The sequence below is a fragment of the Sturnira hondurensis genome, unplaced genomic scaffold (genome assembly GCF_014824575.4).
Source record: "Sturnira hondurensis isolate 20B ecotype Veracruz unplaced genomic scaffold, ASM1482457v3 Scaffold0006413, whole genome shotgun sequence".
Lineage (NCBI taxonomy): Eukaryota > Metazoa > Chordata > Mammalia > Chiroptera > Phyllostomidae > Sturnira > Sturnira hondurensis.
Genome location: NW_028079044.1, coordinates 12,747,818 through 12,772,414, shown reverse-complemented (window position 1 = coordinate 12,772,414; position 24,597 = coordinate 12,747,818). Strand labels below are relative to the sequence as shown.

At 37.3% G+C, this 24,597-nt stretch overlaps 1 protein-coding gene across 1 annotated transcript; it reads right to left on the bottom strand.

Moving 5' to 3' along the window:
- Positions 1–1,500: 1,500 nt before the first annotated feature.
- MDH1 (malate dehydrogenase 1) lies at positions 1,501–24,537 on the bottom strand. The gene is made up of 9 exons (XM_037048024.1): positions 24,438–24,537; positions 14,117–14,215; positions 13,252–13,348; positions 10,617–10,792; positions 8,425–8,547; positions 4,050–4,226; positions 3,401–3,514; positions 2,776–2,865; positions 1,501–1,834 (listed from the first exon to the last, which is right to left on the bottom strand). The coding sequence occupies exons 1-9, from the start codon at positions 24,438–24,440 to the stop codon at positions 1,709–1,711; spliced, it is 1,005 nt and encodes a 334-aa protein (XP_036903919.1). The 5' UTR covers positions 24,441–24,537; the 3' UTR covers positions 1,501–1,708.
- Positions 24,538–24,597: the final 60 nt, after the last annotated feature.

The following is a 24,597-nucleotide window of genomic DNA, read 5'->3' as shown; positions in this document are numbered from 1 at the left end:
AAGGTAATGTTGGAGGAAGCCAAGGGAGGAGCGGAGCGTTTCTCCCTCAGCCTTCTAAGTCCTTAGAGCATCCTTCATGGCAAGGTTTTAACAGTAGGAGGAGCTAGTTGTATGGCTGGTACATATTCAAAGTTCCTTTATATAAAAAATTAATCCTATATGAAAATTTTAAATACATTTAATTAACAGGAGCTACAAAAGCACTCATGTTTCCACTCATGTTTTTTCTTCTCTACATGAAATATATTGGGTTGGCCAAAAAATCCAATGTTTTTTCCGTGAGATGGCTCTAGTAGTGCTTAGTTGTCTAACTTCATTTGAAACAATTTTGTTAAGACTGTACTGTGACAACTGTTATACCTGTGTGCATTAAAAAAAACCTTATCAAAATTGGTGAATTTTTGTGCATTTTAATATTGAAGATGAAAGATCCACAACACTTTCTGTGTATTACGCTTTATTTCAAGAAAGGTGAAGACACAACAGAAATGCATCAAGATTTGTGCCAGGGTATGGAGAAGGTGCTGTGACTGACTGAACATGTCAAAAGTGGTTTGCGAAGCTTCTTTGTACTATGCACATTTTGGCCAAACGATTCTTTGCTCTCCAGCTGTCTTATGCATTGGGAGATGTTCGGCAGCACTCCTGGCCTCTATCTGCTAGAAGCCAATAGCGGGAGGTGGCCAACATACCCAGAACATACAAATCAATGAAGTTATTGGTGAAAATGGAAAGTGTGTTTTATTTTATGGAAAAAAACTAAAGTGACCTTTTAGCTAACCCAACAATATAGGTCATTTTAAATAATATCCAACCAAGTATGTGAGCACCCATGAAACACTTTATATTAGGCCCTGAGAGATTTATGATATTGAGTGTCTATTATGTATAGTGAGTTAATAAGTACAAGGATGAAAGGATGGACAACTCCCGTTCTCATTGATTTTGGGGAAAAAGTCTAGTTTTATTTATATATTTTTAAAAACAACACTATGCTTCTAGTAATAAGCTTAGATTGAGAATAGTCTGGCTAGCACAAATTCCTGTGGCACTGACCGGTTATAAAATACCAATGATTCCTTATCTGCTTTGGAGGAATATCAAAAGGGAAGGCTTGTTACCTTTTTTCTTCTATTTTGAAGATGATTATTCTCATTTCATACAATAGCATTAAACTGTTAAAAGAGTATTATCTGCAACCTTATCTGAAAGCTAGTGTTAAAATCAAATTATCCACAAAGCATGAACTAAACTTTAAAATTTAAAAAATATGACAGGTGTTTAATCACCTAATAAAGGTAATGTTTAAAAATATATTCTGGATTAGACTGATTCATTATCAAAGGTAGATTTTCCTATATGCCTTCCCTTGTGACGTTTTCCATCTTAATGCCTTTCTGTGGTTTTACAAAAATCACACCCCCTTCAGCAAGCTGGGAAACATGCAAGTTTTTCTGAATAGAAACAAAATATTAGCTAAAAATAAGAATCTAAGTCATCTTCATTTGAATATATATTTTATTTAGAATGCAACACTAATAGCATGATGATAAACTTTCACAAATTTGTACCGAGAAGCACACAATCTTTAAAATGTGCTGTTTCACAGGTGATTTAAGTATAGCATTATTATTTGATACTAGAGTCAAAGACGACATTTAGATTCTTCAGCTTTGGAGCATTTAATAACTTCACAATGATTGTCTAGTCACGCAGAGGAAAGAAATTCTAAAGCAGTTGTTTTTTCTTCTGTCAGTTCCTTTGCAGTGATATCCATCTTCTCACGTGAGAAATCATTAATAGGGAGACCTTCAACAATCTTCCATGTCTTATTCTGTTTGAAAATAATTGCAAATAAGACTTACAACTGAATTAAAATTGACTCTCTAGCAATGAACAACTTAGTCTGAACTTCAATCTAGAGAGTGTCTGTTTTAAAGTCAGATTCTGTCTCCTTAAAAGTCAGATTTTAAAGAAATAAATCAAAACCCAGATCTTAACAGATAATTTCAAATTTATTTTTAAAAGATATTTAAAAATTAAATTTTTACTAGGGTGACATCTGTTAACAGGGTCATATAGGCTTCGAGTGTAGATTTCTATGATACAGGATCTGTATGTTGCCATGTGTCTGCCACCCAAAGTCAGATCATCTTCTGTCACCATATACTTGGTCCCCTTCACCCATTACTAATTTGGACACAAACTCAATACTTGAATTTAAAACTTTTTGAATCTAGGAAAAAATCTTTAAATGAAGATTAATTAGCAACCAAAAAAACCTAATAGTTTTATAATAAAGAACAATAATATTGAGAACTATTGCGTGATTTAGAACAGGGGTGTCAAACTCATTTTCACCAGGGGCCACATCAGCCTCATGGTTGCCTTCAATGGGCCAAATGTAATTTTGACACCTGAACAGTTAAGGAGTAGTTACATATATACAGTCCTTCAATTATTTTGGCCCTTTGAAGGCAACTGCAAGGCTGATATAGCCCCTGGTGAAAATGAGTTTGACATGCCTGATTTAGAAGATACCATTTGTAGGTATTCAATCAAAATATGTCTAGTGGGAAGAGTTGAATCTTACTTTCCAGATTAATTCCAATCTTTCAGTGACCTGAAGTTGTATTTTACATGATTTTAAAGCTGAGAAAAATGTCTAATTTAGTAAAGGAACAACTTTCTAGACTAAATTATGTCATTATTAATAAAAATATGCAACTACTTTCCCAGTAGGGGACAGAGGAAAATAACTCTGAAATACCTTACCTTGATTGTAACAGGGAATGAGTAGAGCAGATCATCAGGAACACCATAGGAGTTGCCATCAGAGATAATACCCATGGACACAAACTCTCCCTGAAAATAATGATTTTTACATTCTTACAGAGCTTAAGAACTAGTTTATATAACCATCTAACACATGAACGAACAAAATTAAAATAGGTGACACATTCTTATTATGTGCATAACTTCATTACGGTGTAAGAAACTGTCACCGGGTACTTCTATGACAGGGTACCTTCCTAGGTATTGTCTCATTCCTCTCTTCCAATCCATGTGTGAAGTACGCCAGAGAAACAAAATCCTCTTTTTATAAATGCTGAAACTATGGCCCGATATAGGCTTTAAGATGAAAAAATGTCACCCCTGCCTGCCATGGGTGCCAGGTGCTTTTTATGTATTATCACCTCATTTAACCCTCACAACCATGTAAAAGATGACAAGACAGCTCAGAATGGTTAGGTAACTTTCCCAAGGTTACTCAGCTAACAGACGGCTGAGCCAGGATGCGAACCTAACCTGCCTGAGTGCTAAGGCTATGTTCTTTTTATCTCACAGTATCAGAAGACAAAAGTGAAAGAGTGGCCTGTGCAATTCACTGAGTCCTTACCTCTGGGGTCCCAAACCAGATGTCTCTGATGTGGTCACAGATGGCTTTCGCAGCAGACATTGCACTGGACAGTTTTCGAGCCTTGATGACAGCTGCGCCACGCTGCTGCACCGTCTGGGTGGGGGTAGGTAGAGACAGCCATGTTACCCGATCGTAACAGCTGCATTTTCATCAATTCCAAACTGATCCTGGGGTGAAAGGCTGCATCCATAGCTTAATGTGTTCCCTCCCAAATCAGGCAACTACTCAATGTTGGCCTTACTAACCCATTTCAGTTAAAAATCTTTCTTTTTAGAAAACCAGTCTTTTTAGAAAACAGAAAACTATAAATCTCCGCAGAAAGTTTACCATATTTCATACAAAGAAATGGAGCTCTGTATAAAGATAACTAGATTTTTTCCACTTTTTCTAGTTTTCTCCACTTTAACAATTGATCCTGACTACCACAAAACAGATTAAGTCACAGTGGATCACAAGGCTTAGTATGACCCCGAAATAAAGTATGTAGTCATTAGACGACTGTGAAAGACCTGCTCTCCTTGTGTCCTTCCCTCTCCCGACTGCCGGTGAACTCTCAGATCAGTAATGTGGTGTCTCTCAAGAGCTCTTTATGCTTGCTTATTACAGAGAGCTACCAGATTTTCCTTACTGTGATGAATTCTCCCTTGAGCCAGCTGTCATCTTTCAGAGCTTCATAAACACCAATTTCCTTTCCTTGCAGTTTCACCTTGGCATGGTTGACATCTGGATACTGAGTTGAGGAATGGTTTCCCCAGATAATGACATTCTTTACATCATCAGAAGTCACACCAAGTTTAATAGCAATCTAGTTAAATGGAAAACAAATACACTACTTAGACACATGCTTTTCATTTCAAATTGGTCACAATTTGTTAAGAGTAGAGACCATCATACAGTTTGTGGTTAACTTATATGGGTTTATCAAATATAATATTGCTTGAATATATACATATGACTCTTTCATTGTTGTTATTACTTACTTGGAGATGTTGCCTCAGCACTTCAGAGCAATGAGGTATTTAGGTACTTTCTCTACATTTAGGTAAAATTTTTATTATATATCATATATAAACTGAATAATTTTCAAATAATCCCAAACATGAAATTTTAGAGTTGGAAGGGACTCAGATGAACAAAGTTTGATTGTCCTTATTTTGCAGCTTAGTAGACCAAAGAAAACAAATTATATATATAATACTAAAATTATACCAGATGTAACAATCTCTAGCTGTAGTTTCAAAAAGTACTTTAGAATCCTGAGGCCTTGTGGTCACATGAGCATCAATTATACTATATAGAACAGTGGTCACAGAAAGTGCTACAAAGTTATGTTTTAAAAGATTTACATAAAGTAAAATCAGTTTGTTCCTTTTGTGATTTGTCTGATAAGGTAACGTGCAGAAAAAACATTATGGTTATATGTATACTCTGTTTCTAATTAGACAGAAAAAGTTTTTTGAAGAGTTTTAAAATTTATTTGTAGAGAGAGGGAGAGGAAAAGGGAGAGAGAGAAAGATATCAATGTGTGGTTACCCCTCCTGCACCCCCTACTGGGGACCTGGCCCGCAACCCAGGCATGTGACCTGACTGAGAATCAAACTGGCAACCCTTTGGTTCGCAGGCTGACACTAAATCCACTGAACCATACCAGTCAAGACTAGACAGAATAATTTATGATGAAATAGAAAAAATATTTTAAAAAATAGTTTTTTAAAAAATAATGATTTCAGAGATAGAAAGGAAGGAGGAGAGAAACATCGATTTGTGTTGCCTCCTGTATGTGCCCTGACTGGAAATCGAACCTGCAACCTTGGCATGGGGACTACATTCTAACCAATGGAACTACCCAGCCAGGGCCTTAAAAAAGAATTTTTAAAAGCTGATGTGTTAGAGGAGTTCTTTTGTGGGTGATGGAACAGTTTTATGTTTTGACTATGGTGGTTATAGTAATCTATATATACAATTAAATGTCAAAGAATCATTCTTAAAGAAATACAAAAATATAAAAACCGCAGCAATCTGAATAATTCTAGTTAACAGTGATGTGACTAGTCTAGTCAGTTTCCTACTTTTGATAATGCTCTAGAGTTATGTAAGATGGAACCACCAAGGAAAGCCCATAATGGGTACACGGGATTCTCTATACTATTTTTGCAACTTCTTTTGAGTCTACATTTCAACATAAAAAATAAAAATCAAACAAAATCACTTCATTCTAAACCCTGCTTCATTTAGAGCTCTACAAGCATTAACTACGGTATCAATCTTCACAAATTAAATGGATGGCTGGTTTCTGGGGTACCCAGCTATTGACCTGCTCAGTGGTTGGGGTAGAGTGGTGTGTTGTGCAACGAGTACCATTTTCTGTGTGTGCCATAACCAGAAAGGACTTGGGAAGAACTGTCCTTATTTAGTTTGCACTGTAGAGAAAAAGGAAAAGTTATACCTGGGGCAAGTAACCCAAGATATATATTACCAAGAACTCAGAATATCTTGCTGAATGTCAGCGTCAACTGCTCTAAGGTAGAGTACAGGCATCATCTCTAGACCTCTCCTCACTATAGAGCTCTTCCTGTTTCCTTTATCCTGCTGTCTGCCCACCTGCTCTCGTTCTTTGGATCTCCTGAGCTACTCCATCTCTGTGTGGACAAAAGCCAGTACTTTGTAGATGTAGTTTCTGAACGTCATTCATGTCAAAGCTAGTCTAAATTAACATGTATGTAGGATAGCAGTTTCTCACTCCCTTAGACACTTTCATGTCTGTCATATAAATCTATTAAGTGGTTTTCACTAACTCTCCAGCCATAGCAATTTTCTTCCCCTGATACCAGCTAACTGGTTTCATTGCCAAACTGCCTTGTCAGCAGACACATATGTAAATCTGGTTTGCAAATACACAGGGGAGTTCTGAAAGTGATAAACAATTGCTAGGTAGTGAAGTCCTCTGGATTCCAAAACAAATTATGCAAGACTAGTAACCACTCATGTAAGAAAAATTCATCTTTGAGTTTGTTATTTTTTTCACTGGATTAAGAACGAAACTGTTTCTTCAAAAACTTTTTAAAAGCTGTCACTGTGCCAGACTGGCATGCTGAACATGTACCAAATATTGAAGTTTGATGAGATCGCTTCTTAATGCTTTCCTGGTTTAGACTTTTACCCCTATGGGGAAAACTCTTTCAGGCACAGAGCAAAGTGTCAGGTAGTAGTACCTCAGGAAGCAGACTTTTCCAATGCCTGCTTCCACCAAGGTCTCAGGTAAAACGGTAAACACGAAAGTTTGCTGGTATTGTCGTTTTACCTTTTTCCTTCTTGCAATGAAATTAAGTAACCAACTGATTATCCAGAATCTACAACTGCAAACATCTATGATATCTTTTTCTAAACTATTAAATAGCACATTTTCCACAGTACCCAAATTATACGGGCCATACCATTCATCTGTGCTAGTTTCTGCAGTAGCCACATCTGCTTCTAGTCATTCAAACACACTCCCAATTCCTTCCTAGCCACCAGACTCTAGCTAAATAATAGGGAAAAAGTCCCAGCCACAGTCTTAATCTACTCAGGAATTATTCACAATTTAAGTTTGTTACCCAAAGACCTTCTAAATTAACTAGAATATTTAGGGAGGTATTGATGAGGTGTAGCTCTTCTCAACTCTTGGATATATTTCTCTTAATAATAACAGCCAACCTTCATTGAATTTTACAATGTGACAGACACCATGATAAGGTCTTTAACATAGATCTTATCTCGTTTAATCCACCTCACTATTCTGAGATGGATACAATTATTATTGTATCCATTGTATTATTAATGGAATAATACAATTACTATTCCATTTATAGCTTGGATACACTTTCTCAACCTCACAGAGTTATGTTACTCGATCCCATTATGTAAGAATACACACAAGGGTTTGGACTTGGCAAAGCTAGGTGGCTCCACCATTTACTAGCTGTGTGACTTTAAGCAGGTTCCCTGACCGTCCCGGGCTTCGTGTTTCTTATCTGTAAAATAGTGATAATAATGAACATTTTATACAGTTACTATAAGAATTAAATGGTAAATCATATGTAAAGCACAGTAGAAGCTTAATGAGTGTAAATTATCTTCTCCTTCACTGGACACTCCAAAGCTGAAAGATTATCAATTCTCAGTGTACAGCAGAGTTCACATTATCTTTTGGTAAAAAATAGTTTCCTTGAAACTAAACAAAGCTGTCTCCTCTAGAAGACAGAGAACTAAACTCGTAGACCTCTCTAGCAGTGATGACCTGTGGGTAAGGAGAGATGACCAGAGATCACCAGGGAAAAAGAGAGACTGTTTCAGAACTAGAACTTTGTCATGGCTTCTAAGGATCATCTAGATCTGAGAAAGTCTAGGAAACTGTTACAGAAGATTGGCACTGTCTTGAATTTTTTAAACAAGCCTCTTGGTACATATATTTAAGGCTCCAAGAGGTAATAAACCTTGACGATAATGAAAACTTAGTTGCTAAACAGTGAAAAGTAGGAAATTTTATGGAAATATGTAGGATATTAAAAAGATATAAAATGAAAAAGAATATAAAATTAACAATTTAAAAATCTGAATCTGATGGCTTAGTTGTAGGGAAAAAGAAAGCAGAACCAACAAAACACAAAAAGCTTTAGTCTTTCATTTTTTAATATCCTATACATCTGACAAAAATACCTCAATTATGTACTATCATGTGAATTATCTATCCTGGTGAGTACTTTTAAACCGCCGTCATAAGAGGACATTAGCAACCACCATTTAATTATCATTAGCAAATGAAATATACTTGAGAAAATTAAGCAGGAAGTTCAGCTCAGGTCCTTCTAAGAGCAGCTTTAAAGACTCCCTAACAAAGTGGGGTAGCTTCCTACTAAACAACAACAACAACAGCACAACTAAGATCCAGCTACTTTAAAAGTGAGAAAAAACGATTTTATAAAGCTGAACATTCCCAAGACTTTAAAAGGCATCTTTCTTACCTGAGCTTTAGCTCGGTTATGATCCAAACGCGTCAAGCAACTGAAGTTCTCCTTGGGGATGGACGGTGCCGACTTAGAGGCAGTCAGACAGTTGGTGTTGGCTGGGTTTCCCACCACGATCACCTACAGTAAACCGCCACAAGCAGAGTTACAGGCCATATACTGCTTAACCAAATTGCCTTAGAACACGACTGACAAATGTATGTAACATGCAGCATTTGCATCAAATTTGTGTCAGCTAAATTAGTTATCATTGTAAACAGTTTCTAGTAGATTTCTATCTCTGTTCTATGAACTTCCCCCCCTTGTCAGGGATTGCTGTGACTACTGAAAACATTTAATAAAACCACCATTACACATTTCCCTACTTTTCAGGTAGGGCTGTTCAGGACCTAAAGAAAGTATGTCTTTCTATTTTGTTTTGTGTCAAAATGGAGAGAGAGCATTTATCTCTGCCAATCCTGACCCGCCCAAAATACAAACAAACAAAAAACCAATAATCTAAGACTCTATCTCTGAGTTTGATTCATTGATAAAATTTTCCTTCTTATAAAAGTAGTCCAAGAAAGAACTTCTACAAGTAGTTTATTTAGTACAATGATTTGTTTTTGTGAATTGTTTCTCAAGTTTGCCTAATCCTAAGAATTAACTGAGATATTTGCCAAAACACAGATTACCAGGTCCCAACCATTCCATACCTACTGAATTAATCTGTAGGAGAAAGCATTTTAGGCTTTTTTTAAATTGGGGAGCTACAGGATACACTGGATTACAATACAGTATAGAAAAACGTACACATGAACTTTCAAGTTTTAAAAATCTTTAATAAAACAATTTTAAAAACTGAAATATCAAACTTATAGAAAAGCTACAAGCATATTATTGACTAACTCCCATATCCCCCTAACCCAAATTCTCTAATTTGCTCCATCTTTCTCCCTCTCTGTCTACCCCCATCCTTTAGTTTTTTATTTCTGGCCCACTTGAGGGTAAGCCGCAGACATGACATCTAATGCCCCGAAGTACTCCACATTAGTGTGTGTTTCCCAAAAGGTACACGTGGCAAAGGGGCGATTACTGTACAAACTATTACAGTGTGATCAGTACTACAACTAATTTTTTTACTAAGAGATCTGTGGATTACTGATCTGTGGATTACTGATCTTTTTACTAAGTAATCTGTGGATTACTTATCTCTATTATTTTCTGCTAATGATTACAGAAAAAGAGGTTAATTATTAAAAAGGAAGTCCACAGAAAGCAGATGTCTTGAAGTACCACAAGAGAATATTATAATTTGGCAACTTTAAAAATCTTATAACGTTTCTTTTACCTTCCTTTGCAGTAAAGATACAGAGGTAGAACTGTATCAAATCAACAAAACCTCTGACTGGCAAACCTTCTGCTGTGACAACTAAGTTCTAGTTCACTGATACTTAATTGGTAAAAGGAAACTTTACTGCAGTAGCAAGACCAATTTGGGAAACAGCCTGATCATAAAAAAGGACGATAAGTCATATTGACTCAAGACATAGGCATATCACTGTATTGAGAAATTCTGAGTATTCAGAAGCCACAATCTCCTATTTCTAAGAACACAGCTTACAGCCACCTCCCTCCACAATCACACCAAATCCCAATGTCTGGACAAATATCCCCATACAGCTTAAAGGCACCAGGAAGTTCTGTGCCTTACGGGTTTACAAACTAATATTAAAATTCCATGTAATAGTAAAAGGTAAAATATTTTCAAGCACCTCTGCATACAGATTTCTTTTTTTTCTTTTTAAAATATTTTATTTATTTATTTTTAGAGAGAGGGGATGGGAAGGAGAAAGAATGGGAGAGAAACATCAATGTGTGGTTGTGTCTCATGTGTCCCCTACCGGGGACCTGGCCTGCAACCCAGGCAATGTGCCCTGACTGGGAATCGAACCAGTGACCCTTTGCTTCACAGGCCCGTGCTCAATCCACTGAGCTACACCAGCCAGGGAGCATACAGATTTCTATATGTAAGAGGGAAACCCAGAAAGGGAGAGCTTATCAAGCAGAACTCTGTATCTGTATTTACTGACTACTGCACAGAACTGGATGGGAGGCAGGGCAGAATTTTGTTTTCACTTAAATGCTCAAAGCGGGAGTTTCAAATGTTGATAATGAAAAACCCCATAAAATACTACTGTATTGGTCACCTTAACTGACTTCTTGGCATATTTCTCCAAGGCTGCACCCTGGGTTTTGAAGATATTCACATTTGCTTTGAGTAAATCCTTCCTTTCCATGCCATCCCTTCTTGGCATGGAGCCCACAAGAACGGCCACATCCAGGTCTTTGAAGGCAACTTCTTCTTTATCTGTTGCGATGACATCTGCGAGCAACATGGCAATAAATATGCAGAGATACTTAAACACCAAAGTTCTTTTTCATACTGAATCTATCCTGTAACTCCTTTGCTTTGTAGCAAATGTTTACTTTTACATATCACATTGATAAAAGTCTTAGGGTTGTAAGAAAGACAAATTTTATGAATTCAACAATAACATGGGCAGGATGTCAGTATATTTATTCTGCTTTTTCTATTTTAGTAATTATCTCAATTTCAAAAATTCTCGGCCTTTTATCTTTTATAATCAGATATGACACAAAGGTATAATGTGATATGTTCAAGGCAACATTTGTTATTCAGGCTAGTAACCAGAGATAACACAAAAGAGAAATTAATTCACCTAACCTTTAAGTTACAATTAGTTTAAGTATTAAGGTAATTAAAAAGTCCATGACCAGTGTTACAGACTGAATGTTTGTGTCTCCCACAAAATTTGTATGTTGTAACCAATCCCCAATATGATGGTATAAAGAAGTGGGGCCTTTTGGAGGTGATCAGGTCACGGGGGTGAAGCCCGCATGAATGGGATTAGTGCCCTGAGGGCTGCCTCATCCCTTTCACCAAGTGAGGACACAGTGAGAAGCTGGCCATCGATGAACCAAGAACTGGGCTCCCACCAGATACCCAGTCTGCTGGCTCTTTGATTTCTGACTTTCCAGCCTCCAGAACTGTGAGAAATAAGTTTCTGCTGTTTATAAACCATTCAGTCTATGGTATTTTTTGTTAAAGCAGCTCACATGGACTAAGACAACCAGGATTTGGCATAAATTTTTAGATCAGTGAACTTTTGTGACAGTCAGGCTGCTATAAGTCCCCAATAGGTACATGCAGGAAGACCAGTTGGACAAAAAAAGCCATCTTATTCCCAGCCTTACATTCTTATGTGCTGAACACTCCCTTCCCTCTCATACTCACAGCTGACCAAGGACAAGTTGCCTATAACCTGGGCAGAAGAAAGTCACCAGAGATAGGTATAAAAATGGAAAAAAGCAGCAGAGAAAGTTTATTTGGAAATGGGTGAAGCAAGGGAGCCAGCTTGGGCAGGGTAATGTACTCTCTTATATAACTATGCATCAAAATGATTTAGCTGGCAACATCCCTTCTAGTAAATGTTTATTGAACATGTATTGGATTGGCCAAAAAGTTTTAGTTTTTCTGTGCGATGGCTCTAGTAGTATTTGTCTTTAACTTCATTGGAAACAATTTTGTAAGGCTATGTTGTTATGGCTGTCATATCATCGTGCATTTAAAAAAACTTGTCGAAAGTGATGAATTTTTGTGTAGCCATTTCAATACTGAAGACGGAAGAAAACAGGTAATGTTTTGACATACTGTATTATTTCAAGAAAGGTAAAAATGCAACTGAAGCACAAAAAAAGATTTGTGCAGTGTATGGAGGTGCTGTAACTGATTAAACATATCAAAAATGGCTGGTGAAGTTTCATGCTGTTTCATGAAGTTTCTCGCTGGACAATGCTCCACAGTTGGGTAGACCAGTTGAAGTTGACAGCAATCAATCGAGACTGATTGAGAACAATTAACATTATACCATGCAGGAGATAGCCAGCATATTCAAAATATCGAAATCAATAAAATTATTGGTGAAAATGAAAAATGTGTCTTTTAATTTACAGATGAAACAATACAAACTTTTTGGCCAACCCAATGCGTGAATTTTGAGCATGGTTTCTCTTGGGTATACATTTTGCTAACTTCTAGGATAGTATTATTAATTAAATTCTTATCAAAAGAAAAAGATCACGATAAAGGTATAGTTAAATAAAAATATTCAAGTTAGTTTATGACTTGACCTCATATTTTAATAAGCCTTTCAATCAAATTAAAGACTTCTGCCTTATATTTATATAATAGTTCAACGATTCTCAAAGGTTCTTATCAACTCTGGTGGGCTTTTTCAAACTATGTAGTATGACTATGACAATTTATACTCTATCTCAACCGGATGACTGGCAAATGGGATATCTATCTATATACGAGGGAACAACCCACTTCCACCCTCAGGGCAGCATATGCTCTGGAAGACATCATTTACATCTGGAAAACATACAGTTAAAAAAGTCTTCCATTACAGGATGCCACTATTACTATTTAAATAGACTTTAAGCAACAACACAGTGTAGACAATCTCAGGTGCATACTTGTTGCGATACTATACTTAACCAGTAAAACAGATTATATATAAGCATGCTGGGTAAAAGTAGTTACTTTCTCGCCTTTACCCTTCTTTATTCTCAGCACATGATTACCTTTATTTACTTTTGGTATAGTACAGCTTATCCAATGGTTGTAGTTCAAAAAGCAAAAACAAACTACTTTTATGAAATAATTTCTAACAGACAGATTAACAAAAATCTGAAATCTATTTTTTGAAAGACATAAAATACTATAAAAATCACTCTCTCTTCCACTCTCTAACTTACCTTTCAGGAGGGGAAGGGCACAGTCTTGCAGTTCCATTAGGACACCATCCAGGACACCCATCATGGGAGTGATATCCAACAGCACAAGAATGATAGGCTGCCAAATAAATATCAAGGACAGCATCTGTCAGTGTAAGTTATGTCATTTAGTCACGAAAAAAGTTTTTTTAAGAGTTTGCTTATTTGGAGTGTGTATGTCTATAACTCCCATCATTCAAAATTATTTTAGTTCGCGTATTTTTAATATGGCAGTGCTCTTAGAAAAATGAATGCTATAAAATCAGCAATAGTTGCTAACAGACACAGTAAGAGAAATCACTATTACTGAATTGTAAAGGAGTACTTAGAATATCAAATTGAAGTTACATGGCACCAATAGCTGTGTATCTGGTTGGAGTTCATGGAAAGCTAAGCATAGTATTAGTGGTGAAAGAATTTGATATCCATGGATAAACAAAATGGATAAATGAATACTTTAGAAAAGAATTTTAATGTACATTAATCAAACCTGCTGGAATCGAGGGTGTCTGCTTGAAACTGGGAAGTAGATTTACCTGTCTGCTTTGGGTCTAAAGACCATCTACAAACATTAAAGTGCTGATGGAGCAACTTACTCTCTTTGACAGTTACTGTCTTTAGTGAACCACCTTCCACCGACTGACACCTGCTGGCTGCACCAAATCAACGAAGTATATGATTTGCAAAGCATTTTAATGCCTGGAGAGGTGCTTCCACTGATAGCAGTGTGCCCAGTACATTTATTGGGATTACCCATTCCTTCACCATTAAAAAATTTCTTTGCATCTAAACACAAGGTTTTATTGACAATATTCTTACTTCAAGGTTTATAGACACTTGCCCCTACCTGGTCTTTACCAAAGACAGATCCATTTCCAATACTGTACAGCAGTGAATATGCAATCTGACCAGCTGCTCCAGTCACAAGGACTCTGATTGGCTCAGGCTGTAATGACAGGGACCAATTAACATTTTATTAAAAAGTGCTATTTTACCCTAAAGATATTCAGGAGTATCTCTCTATTAAGACATTTAAAAGTTAATGTAAAATTTGAAAGTCTCTTTGTGTGGCTTAGTAGAAAACTAACTTATCGCAGACTTGTCCCAGTAAATATAGTATGCAAAAATTAGGCAACTTCTGGAAAATGTGTCCTTTTGCTGCATATTTATGCGGTATTACTTAACTCTTACTGTTATACTGGATTTGCTTATCTAATCTCATTTGTCTTTTAAAGGATATTTTACCACTAAAACAGGCCTAACAATGTTGATGTGCATTATGTGATACAACTCCTGGAAGCCAAGAGAACACTACAAATCCTCTTATGCAAATCCCCCCCACTCCCATCTGCTCCAGAATCTTTTACACCAGGAAGAGGAGTGACAGTGGTTAAATGTTTCCATACACAGTAAGCCTGAAAGTTTTAATAAAATCACGAATCATGATTCAACCTAACTACTTAGAGAAAAGTAATCCTTTATTTTATAATTTTTAAGTGGTAGTGTTTTTTAAGATTTTACTTATTTTTAGAGGGGAGGGGAGGAAGAAAAGCATTAACATGCAAGAGAAACATCGATTAGTTGCTTCCTGTGCAAGCCCCAACCGGGGATGGCCTGCAACCCAGGCATGTGCCCTGACCAGGAATCAAACCAGTGACCTTATGCTCTGCAAAAGTGACCTTCTGGATGACACTCAAACAACTCTGCCACAGTGGATAGGGCAAGCCTTTATTTTTAGAGAAAAATGAGGAAATGGCAGTATTTGTAATTCAATAAATTTTAACATTAAATAATGAATAACAAGAGCAACATGTAGTGACAAATGACATCCTGATTCCAGGGGAAATTAGTTTTAGAAGTAGGAGGGAGACCCAAGATGGCAGAAGAGTAACTGGAATCTACACTAACCTCCTCCCAGGACCAATCTGGAATTACAACTTAACTGTAGAGAAATCATCCAGAGTAACCAACTGAACACTAGCTGGAGAGAAGTCTTATAACCAAGGACAGACAAAAGAAACCACTTCACGAGACTGGTAGTGAGTGTGAAGAAGACGCAAGAGGGATGGCAGGGCTTCCACAGGCAGCAGCTGAAGTTCTGGAGGGGTATTTCAACAGCTGGGGGGGGGGGGGGGGCTCCACATGAGAAGTGCTGGCTCTAAAACCCCAAGGTGGGTTCCCCAACCTACAGCTCCAGAGCTGGAAAGGAACCCTGATAATATCCAGCTGTGAAATGCATCAGGGTTTATGTCTGCCAGCGAGACAGCTGGAGACAGAAAACCACTTAAAGGGCCAATGCACGAAATTTCATTTGTAGTCACTTACAGTGGGCTCCAGCACAGGGACAGAAGAGTGGACTTCTCAAGAGTGCACTTGAGAACAGTCTGGAGTTGGTGGCTCTGGGGAGAGAACTGGAGGAAAGCCAAGAGGATCCCTGTGCTGAGTCATCCCCCACACTGCTGAGGCCATCTCTCTCAGGCAAAGCACTCCTCTGGGAATGGCTTCAGCCTGAGGGGAAGCAATAGCCTCTCTTGCAGGAACTATTCTAACTCACCCTGTGGAGCTTAAACTGGGCTGCTGATTATAGCTTGATTAGTTTAATTAGTTTAACAACTAAGGCAGACAATACAAAGCAGCAGCCAAAATGGGAAGACAAAGAAACAGACCCCAAATGAAAGAACAAAAGAAGAAAGAAACAAATGAAATGGAGACAGGCAATTTATCAGATAGGGAGTTTAGAATTATGGTTATAAGGATACTCAATAGCATGAAAAAAAGACAGAAACCATAAAAAATGACCAGTCACATACAGAATCCAATATCTGAAATAAATAATAAACTGTAAGGAATAAACAGGAGGTTAGATGAAGCATAGGATCGAATCAGTGATTTGGAAGACAAGGTAAAAAAAAAAAAAAAAGAAAAAGAAAACACCCAGGCAGAGCAATGAAAAGAAAAAAGAATTTAAAAAAATGAGATGAGGGGAGCTTAAGCAACATTTTGGACAAAATGAAACACAACAATATCCACATCGTGGAAATACCCAAAGGAGTAGAACGAGCAAGGAATCGAGAACTTATTCGAAGAAATAATGAGCAAAAACTTCCCGAATGTGGTGAAGGAAAACATAGACAAGTCCAGGAAACTCAGAGTACATAAACAATCTAACTTCATACTTAAAAGAACTTTAAAAGGAACAATAAACAAAGCCAAAAGTGCATAGAAGGAAGGAAATAATAAAGGTCAGAGCAGAAATAAAAGAAATAGTCTAAAAAAGTGATTCGAAAGATCAATGAAGCCAAGAGCTGGTTCTCTAAAAAGATAAACAAGATTAGGTAAACCTTTAACCAGATTCATGTAGAAAAAAAGAGAATGGACCCAAATAAACATCATTATAAATGAAAGAGGAGAAATAACACTGACACCAAACAAATACAAAAGACTGTAAGAAAATATTATTAACAACTATATACCAAAAAACTGGACAATCTGAACGAAGTGGATAAATTCCCAGAATCATGTAATTTTCCAAAACTAAATCAGAAAGAATCAGAGTATCTAAACAGACAGATTACTCCTAGTGAAATTGAAGCAGTAATCATAAAATTCCCATTAAACAAAAGCCCTGGACCAGATGGCTTCACATGTGAATTTTAGCAAACATTTCAAGAACTAACACCTCTCCTCCTCAAACTATTTCACAAAATTCAAGAGGCTGAAAGTCTCCGGAACTCATTTTCTGAGGCCAGCATTACCCTAACTCCAAAACCAGATAAAGACACTACAAAGAAAGAATATCGTAGGCCAATATCCCTGATGAACATAGATGCTAAAATCCTCAAAAACCTATGCATCAAAATCCTAATGAGCAATGCATCAAAAAGAGCATACACAATGATCAGGTAGGACTTACTTCGGGAATGCACAGTACAACATTTGCAAATCAATAAATATGATTCACCACATAAAATAAAGGATAAAAATCACATGATATCAATAGATGCACAAAAAGCACGTGATAAAGTCAAGCACTCACTTATGATAAAAACTCACAGCAAAGTGGGAAAAGAGAGAATATAGCTAAACATAATGACCATATATGACAAACCCACCGCCAGCATCATACTCAACAGGCAAAAACTGCAAGTGTTCCCCTTAAGATCAGGAACAAGACAGAGATGTCTTCTTTCACTTGTCTTATTCAACAAGGTACTGGAATCCTAGCCACAGCAATCAAACAAGAAATAAAAGGCATCCAAATTGGAAAGAAGAAAAAGTGTCTTTATTTGCAAATGGCATGATACTGTACATCGAGAACCCCAAAGATTCCATCAAACCAGCAGGTGATAAATGAATTCAGCAAAGTAGCAGGATAAAACTTAATATCCAGAAATCAGTTGCATTTTTATATGCCAATAAGGAACAAAAAAAGTAAATTAAGAAAGCAATCCTATTCATGATTTCTTCAAAAAGAACAAAATACCTAGGAATAAACCTAACCAAGGATGTAAAAGATCTATACTTGGAAAATTATAAGACACTGAAGAAAGTAGAAGCATATACCATGTTCATGGATAGGAAGAATTAATATAATCAAAATGGCCATATTACGCAAAGCAACCTGTAGATTCAATGCAATTCTTATCAAGATTCCAATGACATATTTCACAGGACTAGAAGAAATATTTCAAAAATTTACATGGGCCTGGCTGGTGTAGCTCAGTGGACTGAGCACAAGCCTGCGAACCAGAGGATCTCGGTTTGATTCCCAGTCAGGGCGCATGCCTGGGTTGCAGGCCGGTTCCCTGCAGGCCAGTTCCCAGCAGGGGACGCACGAAAGGCAACCATACACTGATGTTTCTCTCCCTCTCTTCTTCCCCTCTAAAGACAAATAAATAAATGAAATCTTAAAAAAATTTACATGGAACCACAAAAGATCCACCATAGCAACAGCAATTCTAAGAAGAACAAAATTGGAGTAACCACACTATACTTTAAGGCCATAATAATCAAAACAGCATGGTAATGGCATAAAAATGAACATATAGATCAATGGAACAGAAGAGAGAGCCCAGAAATAAACCCACATCTTTGTAGATAATTAACATTCGACAGAGGAAGTAAGCACATACAATGGACTAAAGATAAGTTTATTCAATAAATGGTGTTGGGAAAATTGGAGATACATGTATAAAAATGAAACTAGACCTTCTTAAACAACACAAAAGAATAAATTCAAAATAGACAAAAGACTTAGATGTTAGACTTGAAACCATAAAAATCGTAGAAGAAAACACAGGCAGCAAAATCTCGGGACACTGCTGGTAGCAATATTTTATTGGATACATCTCCCCCGGCAAGGGAAACAAAAGAAAAAACTAAATAAATGGGTCTATATCAAATTAAAAATTTTTGCACAGCAAAGGAAATCATCAACGAAATAAAAAGACAACCCACAGAATGGGAGAATATATTCGCTGACACATCTGGTAAGTGGTTAATACCCAAATTTTACAAAGACCTTAAAAAACTCAACATCCAAAAACAAGCAAACTAAAAAACTGGGGAAGAACCTGAATAGACACTTCTCCAAGGAGGACATACAGATGGCCAATAGACATAGGAAAAGATGCTCAATGCCACTAATCATCAGAGAAATGCAAATTAAAACCACAACAGGTACCTCACACCTGTGAAACTGGTTACCATCAATAAATGAACAAATAAGTGCTGAAGAAGTGCAGAAAGGGGAACCCTTTTGCACTGCTGATAAGGCGGACTTGTGTAGCCCCTGTGGAAAGCAGTATGGAGATCACTGAAAAAAATTAATGGATGTGCCTTTTGACCTAGCAATCCCACTTCTTGGAATATACCTGAAGGAACCCAAAACACTAATTCAAACGAACATAAACTTCTCTATGTTCGTTGCAGTGGTATGTACAAATTGCCTTGATATGGATGCAGCCCAAGTGTCCATCAATACATGAGTGGATAAAATGACTATGGGATATTCCATAACGGAATACCACTCTCTTTGCAACAGTATGTATGGATGGACCTGGAAAACATTATGGTAAGTGAAATAAGCCAGTCAAAGAAAGACAAATACCACATGATTTCACATATATGTGGAATCTAATGAACAAACTGAACTATCAAGGAAAATGGGCACAGACTCATAGATGGAGAACAGATGACAGCTAGAGGGAGGGTGAGGTGAGAGGATGGAGGGATTGACCAAAAAGGAAAAAGGACTCATGGACATGGGTAACAGTGTGGTGACTGCTGGGGGGGGTGGGGGTGGGAAGGGGAGTATAAAGGGACTAAATTAATGAAAACAATACAATAAAATTTAAAAAACTAAAGGGGAGAAAGGGAGAAAAGTACAAAGCGCATACTAGTTATAAATGAATTCCCTTATCGATTTCAACAGACCCTTAACAAAATAGGGACATGTATACAAAAATAACTGTATCAAAGTGATGTTGTTGAGTCATGAAAATAAAGTTAAATGGACTTCCACTTTGTGTCACCTCTATCACTACCTGCATGAGAGAAGTGGTTTACTGAATTGACCAGGATAGAAATATTTGATTTTTTTAATACTGGGTTGGCCCAAAAATGTCATATGTTTTTTTCAGTAGAATAAAGGACACATTTTCCATTTTCACTAACAACTTTATTGATTTGGTATTTATAGTATGTCAGCTATCTCCCACTATTGGCTTCTAGTGGGTAGAAGCCAGGGGTGCTGCTAAACATCTTCCAATGCATAAGACAGGCCCAGAGCAAAGAATCATTTAGCCAAAACAGTATCAAGAAACTTTGCAAAAACACTTTTGACATGTTATATCAGTCAAAGCACCTTCTCCATACACTGCATAAATCTTTTTTTTGCATTTTAGTTGCGTTTTTCCCTTTCTTGAAATAATAAAGCATGATATACTGAAAATATTGTGTATCTTCTTCCATCTTCAATATTAAAATGGCTACACGAAAACTGGTTATTTAATTGGTAGCTATTAAAATGGCTACCAATTTTGGTAAGTTTGTTTTAAATGCTGGTATGATAGCTGTCACAATACAATCTAACAAAATTATTTCAAATGAAGTTAAAGATAACTAACCACTACTAGAGCCAACTTACGCAAAAAACGTAACAGACTTTTTGGCCAACCCAATATTTAGAGTTCCCTCTTCCAGAGAAGGGATGGAAGGAGTCTATCACTGTCAGGGGTCCTTTTAACCTCCCACCCTACCCTCCGAAAGTCAGGAGCATTCAATTTGGTACCCCAAAAAGTTACTGGAAAAAATATCTCAGGAAACAAGTGCCAAATTGTAGAGAAATGAATCTGATCATAGCAGACTATGTGTGCAATTTCTTTCTTAAAGATGTGACCAGGGTGGGAGTGGAAAAAACTATGAAGACTTTCTCCCTAACTTCCTGAGGCTCTTCCCCAGCCATATCTCTGAATATATGACAGTTCCCCCAGTAAACTAATTTTAATACAATACATAGTTATGTTCCCAAACAGACTTTAGGTTCATAAAGAACACTAAGTTATTGTATATGGTTACTTTCTCTTATGTGGACTTTACATACTTTTAATTTTGTCATTTCCCCCTCTTCCCTTGGAATAGGTGAGAAAAGGGGAATAGAGGAAATTACTTTCTTCCTCTTTAGAATGCAAACTTCATAATGACAGGGGTTTGTCAATTTTATTTATTATTGCATCCCAGCTGCCAAGAACAGTTCCCTGCACATAGCTGGAACTCAAATAATTACTGAAGGAGTACCTGGATTTTGTAAAATTACTACCAAAAACCTGGAAATGTAAAAAGAATTGTTTGGAGACAAAGCTAACATACTTCAAAAATTGTTTAAAATATTTTACTAATATACACTTTGAATACTAAAGTATTGAGAAAATTGAAAACTTAATGACCATTATAGTTTCTATTATAGTTAGCAAAATTATTTTGTCACTAGTTCCAATGATATAGTCTTATAAGTCAATGGATGAACTGTTATCTCACTTCATTCCTTAAGCAATATGCCATTCACTGAACCTCTGTGTATCTGGTACTGTATTTCAGGCCTAATGGCTAGAGAGGCAGTAGACTACATGTAGTAAAGGTACGGCCTCTAAAACTAGACTTCTGAATTTATATCCTGACTCCACAACACCTCAGGTGTGTTGTATGTTCCTGGGCAAATTACTTAACTCCTCTGTATTGTTTCCCTACAGTAAAATGGAGATAATAGCAGCTAACTAACATATAAGGTAGTTTTAAGGACTGAAGCGGTAACATACAAAGCATTAAGAACAGTGTGTAGCAAGTACTATAATTATAGATGTTACTATAGAATTTTTCTAAGAGTATTATAGCCTGTGGCTTTCTATTTACATGTCTGTTACTTTCCATTAGACTGTGAACCACACCCCTCCCCATAACACCACACCAGTTGAGTTCAGACTGGTGAACTACAGCAGTTCACCTTTAACTCAGATTTGGAACCGATGTGGCACTCAGCAAATATGTGTCGAGTGAATGAAAATAAGAACTAAGAAAACTATGAACACATGCTACTTTAGTGTAAAGCAAGCTGGGATAAGAAGTGAGGGGGAATATCATTATCTATAAAGCTTAGCCTCCTGGAAAGTCAGGTAGATGGTTGCAACAGAATAATGCAGTCAATTTTAGGCATTAATTTTAGCTACTAAAAAATGTGTTCACAGTTTCACAGTCCTTAGGGAAGTGTCTGTGGCCAACTAATGAACAGCAACTAATTCTACATCAGTAGTTTCCTTCTTATGTATCTTTGAGCAACTTATTTTCACAGGCAGGTAATTCCATCTAGTTAAGAGCAGCATGAAGCCTAGTTACTGTCTGAATGTTTGATGATGAAAAGCAAAAGAACAAACTGTGTATTTGGTTCTTTCTGCTCTTTGGAACATTGCAGTTGAAAAGCAGGAGGGTGGGAGTTTCCTGCTGACTTTCACAATGTTACAGTGTGAAGACAGGTTACTATTCTTTGCTTAGATATCTGGGCAGTCTGCCAAGATCCAAAGAAGACATGTCTTTGCTCTTTGCAGGACACTAATGACCTTCTTACAGACGCAGGCTGTCTTGTACATGTGATCAAGTCTCAGCTGTAATGCCTGAACTTAATTGTTTCTTCTGTTATTCTACAGAAAGACCCATGTATTCCTCTTTTTCTTTTTAATTTATATATATTTCTGTAACATAAAAGACAAACAGTATTGTTCAGAATACTTGCTGTTACTCCCTACAGAAGGACACAAAGAATTCCTTCCTTTAAAAAACTGCTGTGAATAGCTTACCAGAAGATGGCTCTTTTCTAACCCTGTGATTGCTCATACATCCTTTTGAGGAGGTAAAGAGATTCTGAGTCATGTGAGAATTTGCTGTCAGTTCTGGCATACTGACGGGACCACAGGTCCTCAAAAAGGTCTCTGTTACCTGGTACTCAGTGATCTTCCAGGGATGAGGCCTGGCTTGATCGACTACATAGAAAATCAATACAAGAATGGATCTCTCTGACCTTGGGACAATCATTTGACCTCACCAGGCTGTTTCAAGATTACAGAAAATAATCTCCAAATTCCCATTCTAGAATTCCAGTATTCTAAGTTGCAAGGAATAGTTATGAGGTACTATACATACTGATAACATACTTTAATTTATATTTGCAGAATGAGCTTGTGACTTCATCCAGAAACTCAGATACTAAAAATAAATTTTCTTAATGACTTGGTAAGTGCCTGTATGACACAATATGGTAAAATGGAGTGTAGTAAGACCCTTGGGGGCAAACTGTTATGTGACCTTGAGCAAGTCACATTCTCTTTGGGTTTCAATAAACTCAAGTTTAAGATAATAAGTGGGGAGATTTGTCAAAGTGATTTTTAAAAGGTCTCATCAATTATAAAGTCTCAAAATTATGAAGTCTGCAGGTCTCTGATAATAAATGCCTCTGCTTTCTTGCTAAGATTAGGTCAGGAACCACTGAAACCATCATTTACATGATTAAATACATTCTCTGATGAAATCAGTAAGAAATCTAGGTTTAACTGAGAATTAGTAGATGTCCCTACTGGTTTCCTTATAATAAAGGTAGATGGAGTAATGCCTTCGATTTTGTTCAGGTTCTGGAAAATTTCCAATCTATTCAAATATTTTCCCACACTGCCCACCCATTTTAGTATTTTGCCCAGGACAAATAGTCTCAACTATAAATACAAGTACTGAAGCAATTTTTCAGTCTGATGTCAAATGTCACCTTCAAACTGCGGGCAGATCATTCCTACGTCAGAGTTCCCCTCACCATCCCCCCCTTCCGCTTTCAGCAGAGACAGGATGTAGTAATCTAGGTATCCAGATCTTCCTGACAAGATGGTTCCATTGTGTAACATTTAAAAGTAGTGGGGATCGGGATGGCTGGAGGTGGAAGAGGGTAAAAGAGGGATAAATGGGCATGGAAAAATACAATAATTAAAAACAACAACAAAAAGTAGTGGTTCTAGATTTCAAACATACAGATCAGTAAAGACTATATGCACTAGTTATCTGGCTGCTGATTCTGTCACTACAACACGTCCTGGTACTATCAAAGTTCAATGAGCAGGTTTTAAATGGCATTAAATTAGATATGGCTGAAACACGTCTCCGGAAAACGTAGATCGTAATCTGGAGCACCGGGTAAACACTATCTTTACAGTTGATGGCCTTCTGCTTTCAAGAGCTCTGTGACAAAAGAGCTTAAAAACACTGTGGGCATAAGAGGAGAAAAAAAGGTTAGGATCCCTTCCCCTAACCCCGATATTAAACCCCATGTCGTGCTTTGGAGAAATTCTACAGCTTCATATTTTTATATTTCAGCCATGCAGCAGAACTGAGATCGCGCCTTCCCAGAAACAGATTTCTCTGCAGTCCTTCTAAGAACTCTTTCCCCAGGTGGAAATCAACCCCCTTCCCAATTACTGGGTCACTGCGATAGTCCCCAGAAAATAAGTCGGAGCTTTCCAAAGGGCGAGAAAGGCAATGTCTGGCACAGCCGTCCTCCAAAAGTCCTTCAAGCGCAAGGAACCCCACATAAGGCAGTGAAGGCCAGATGTGGGCAAGATCCAGGGTCCCACACTCACCATGATTCAGAACTGCGCGGACAATTTCGGCTCCTGCAACACCAACCTCGGGGAGTCAGGTCACCTCTACCGTGTAGCCACTGGGGGAGGGCGCGCGCTATTTGAGAGAAAAGGCTCCGCTCCAGACCGCGGTGCCCTATGGGAATTGTAGTTTATGCTT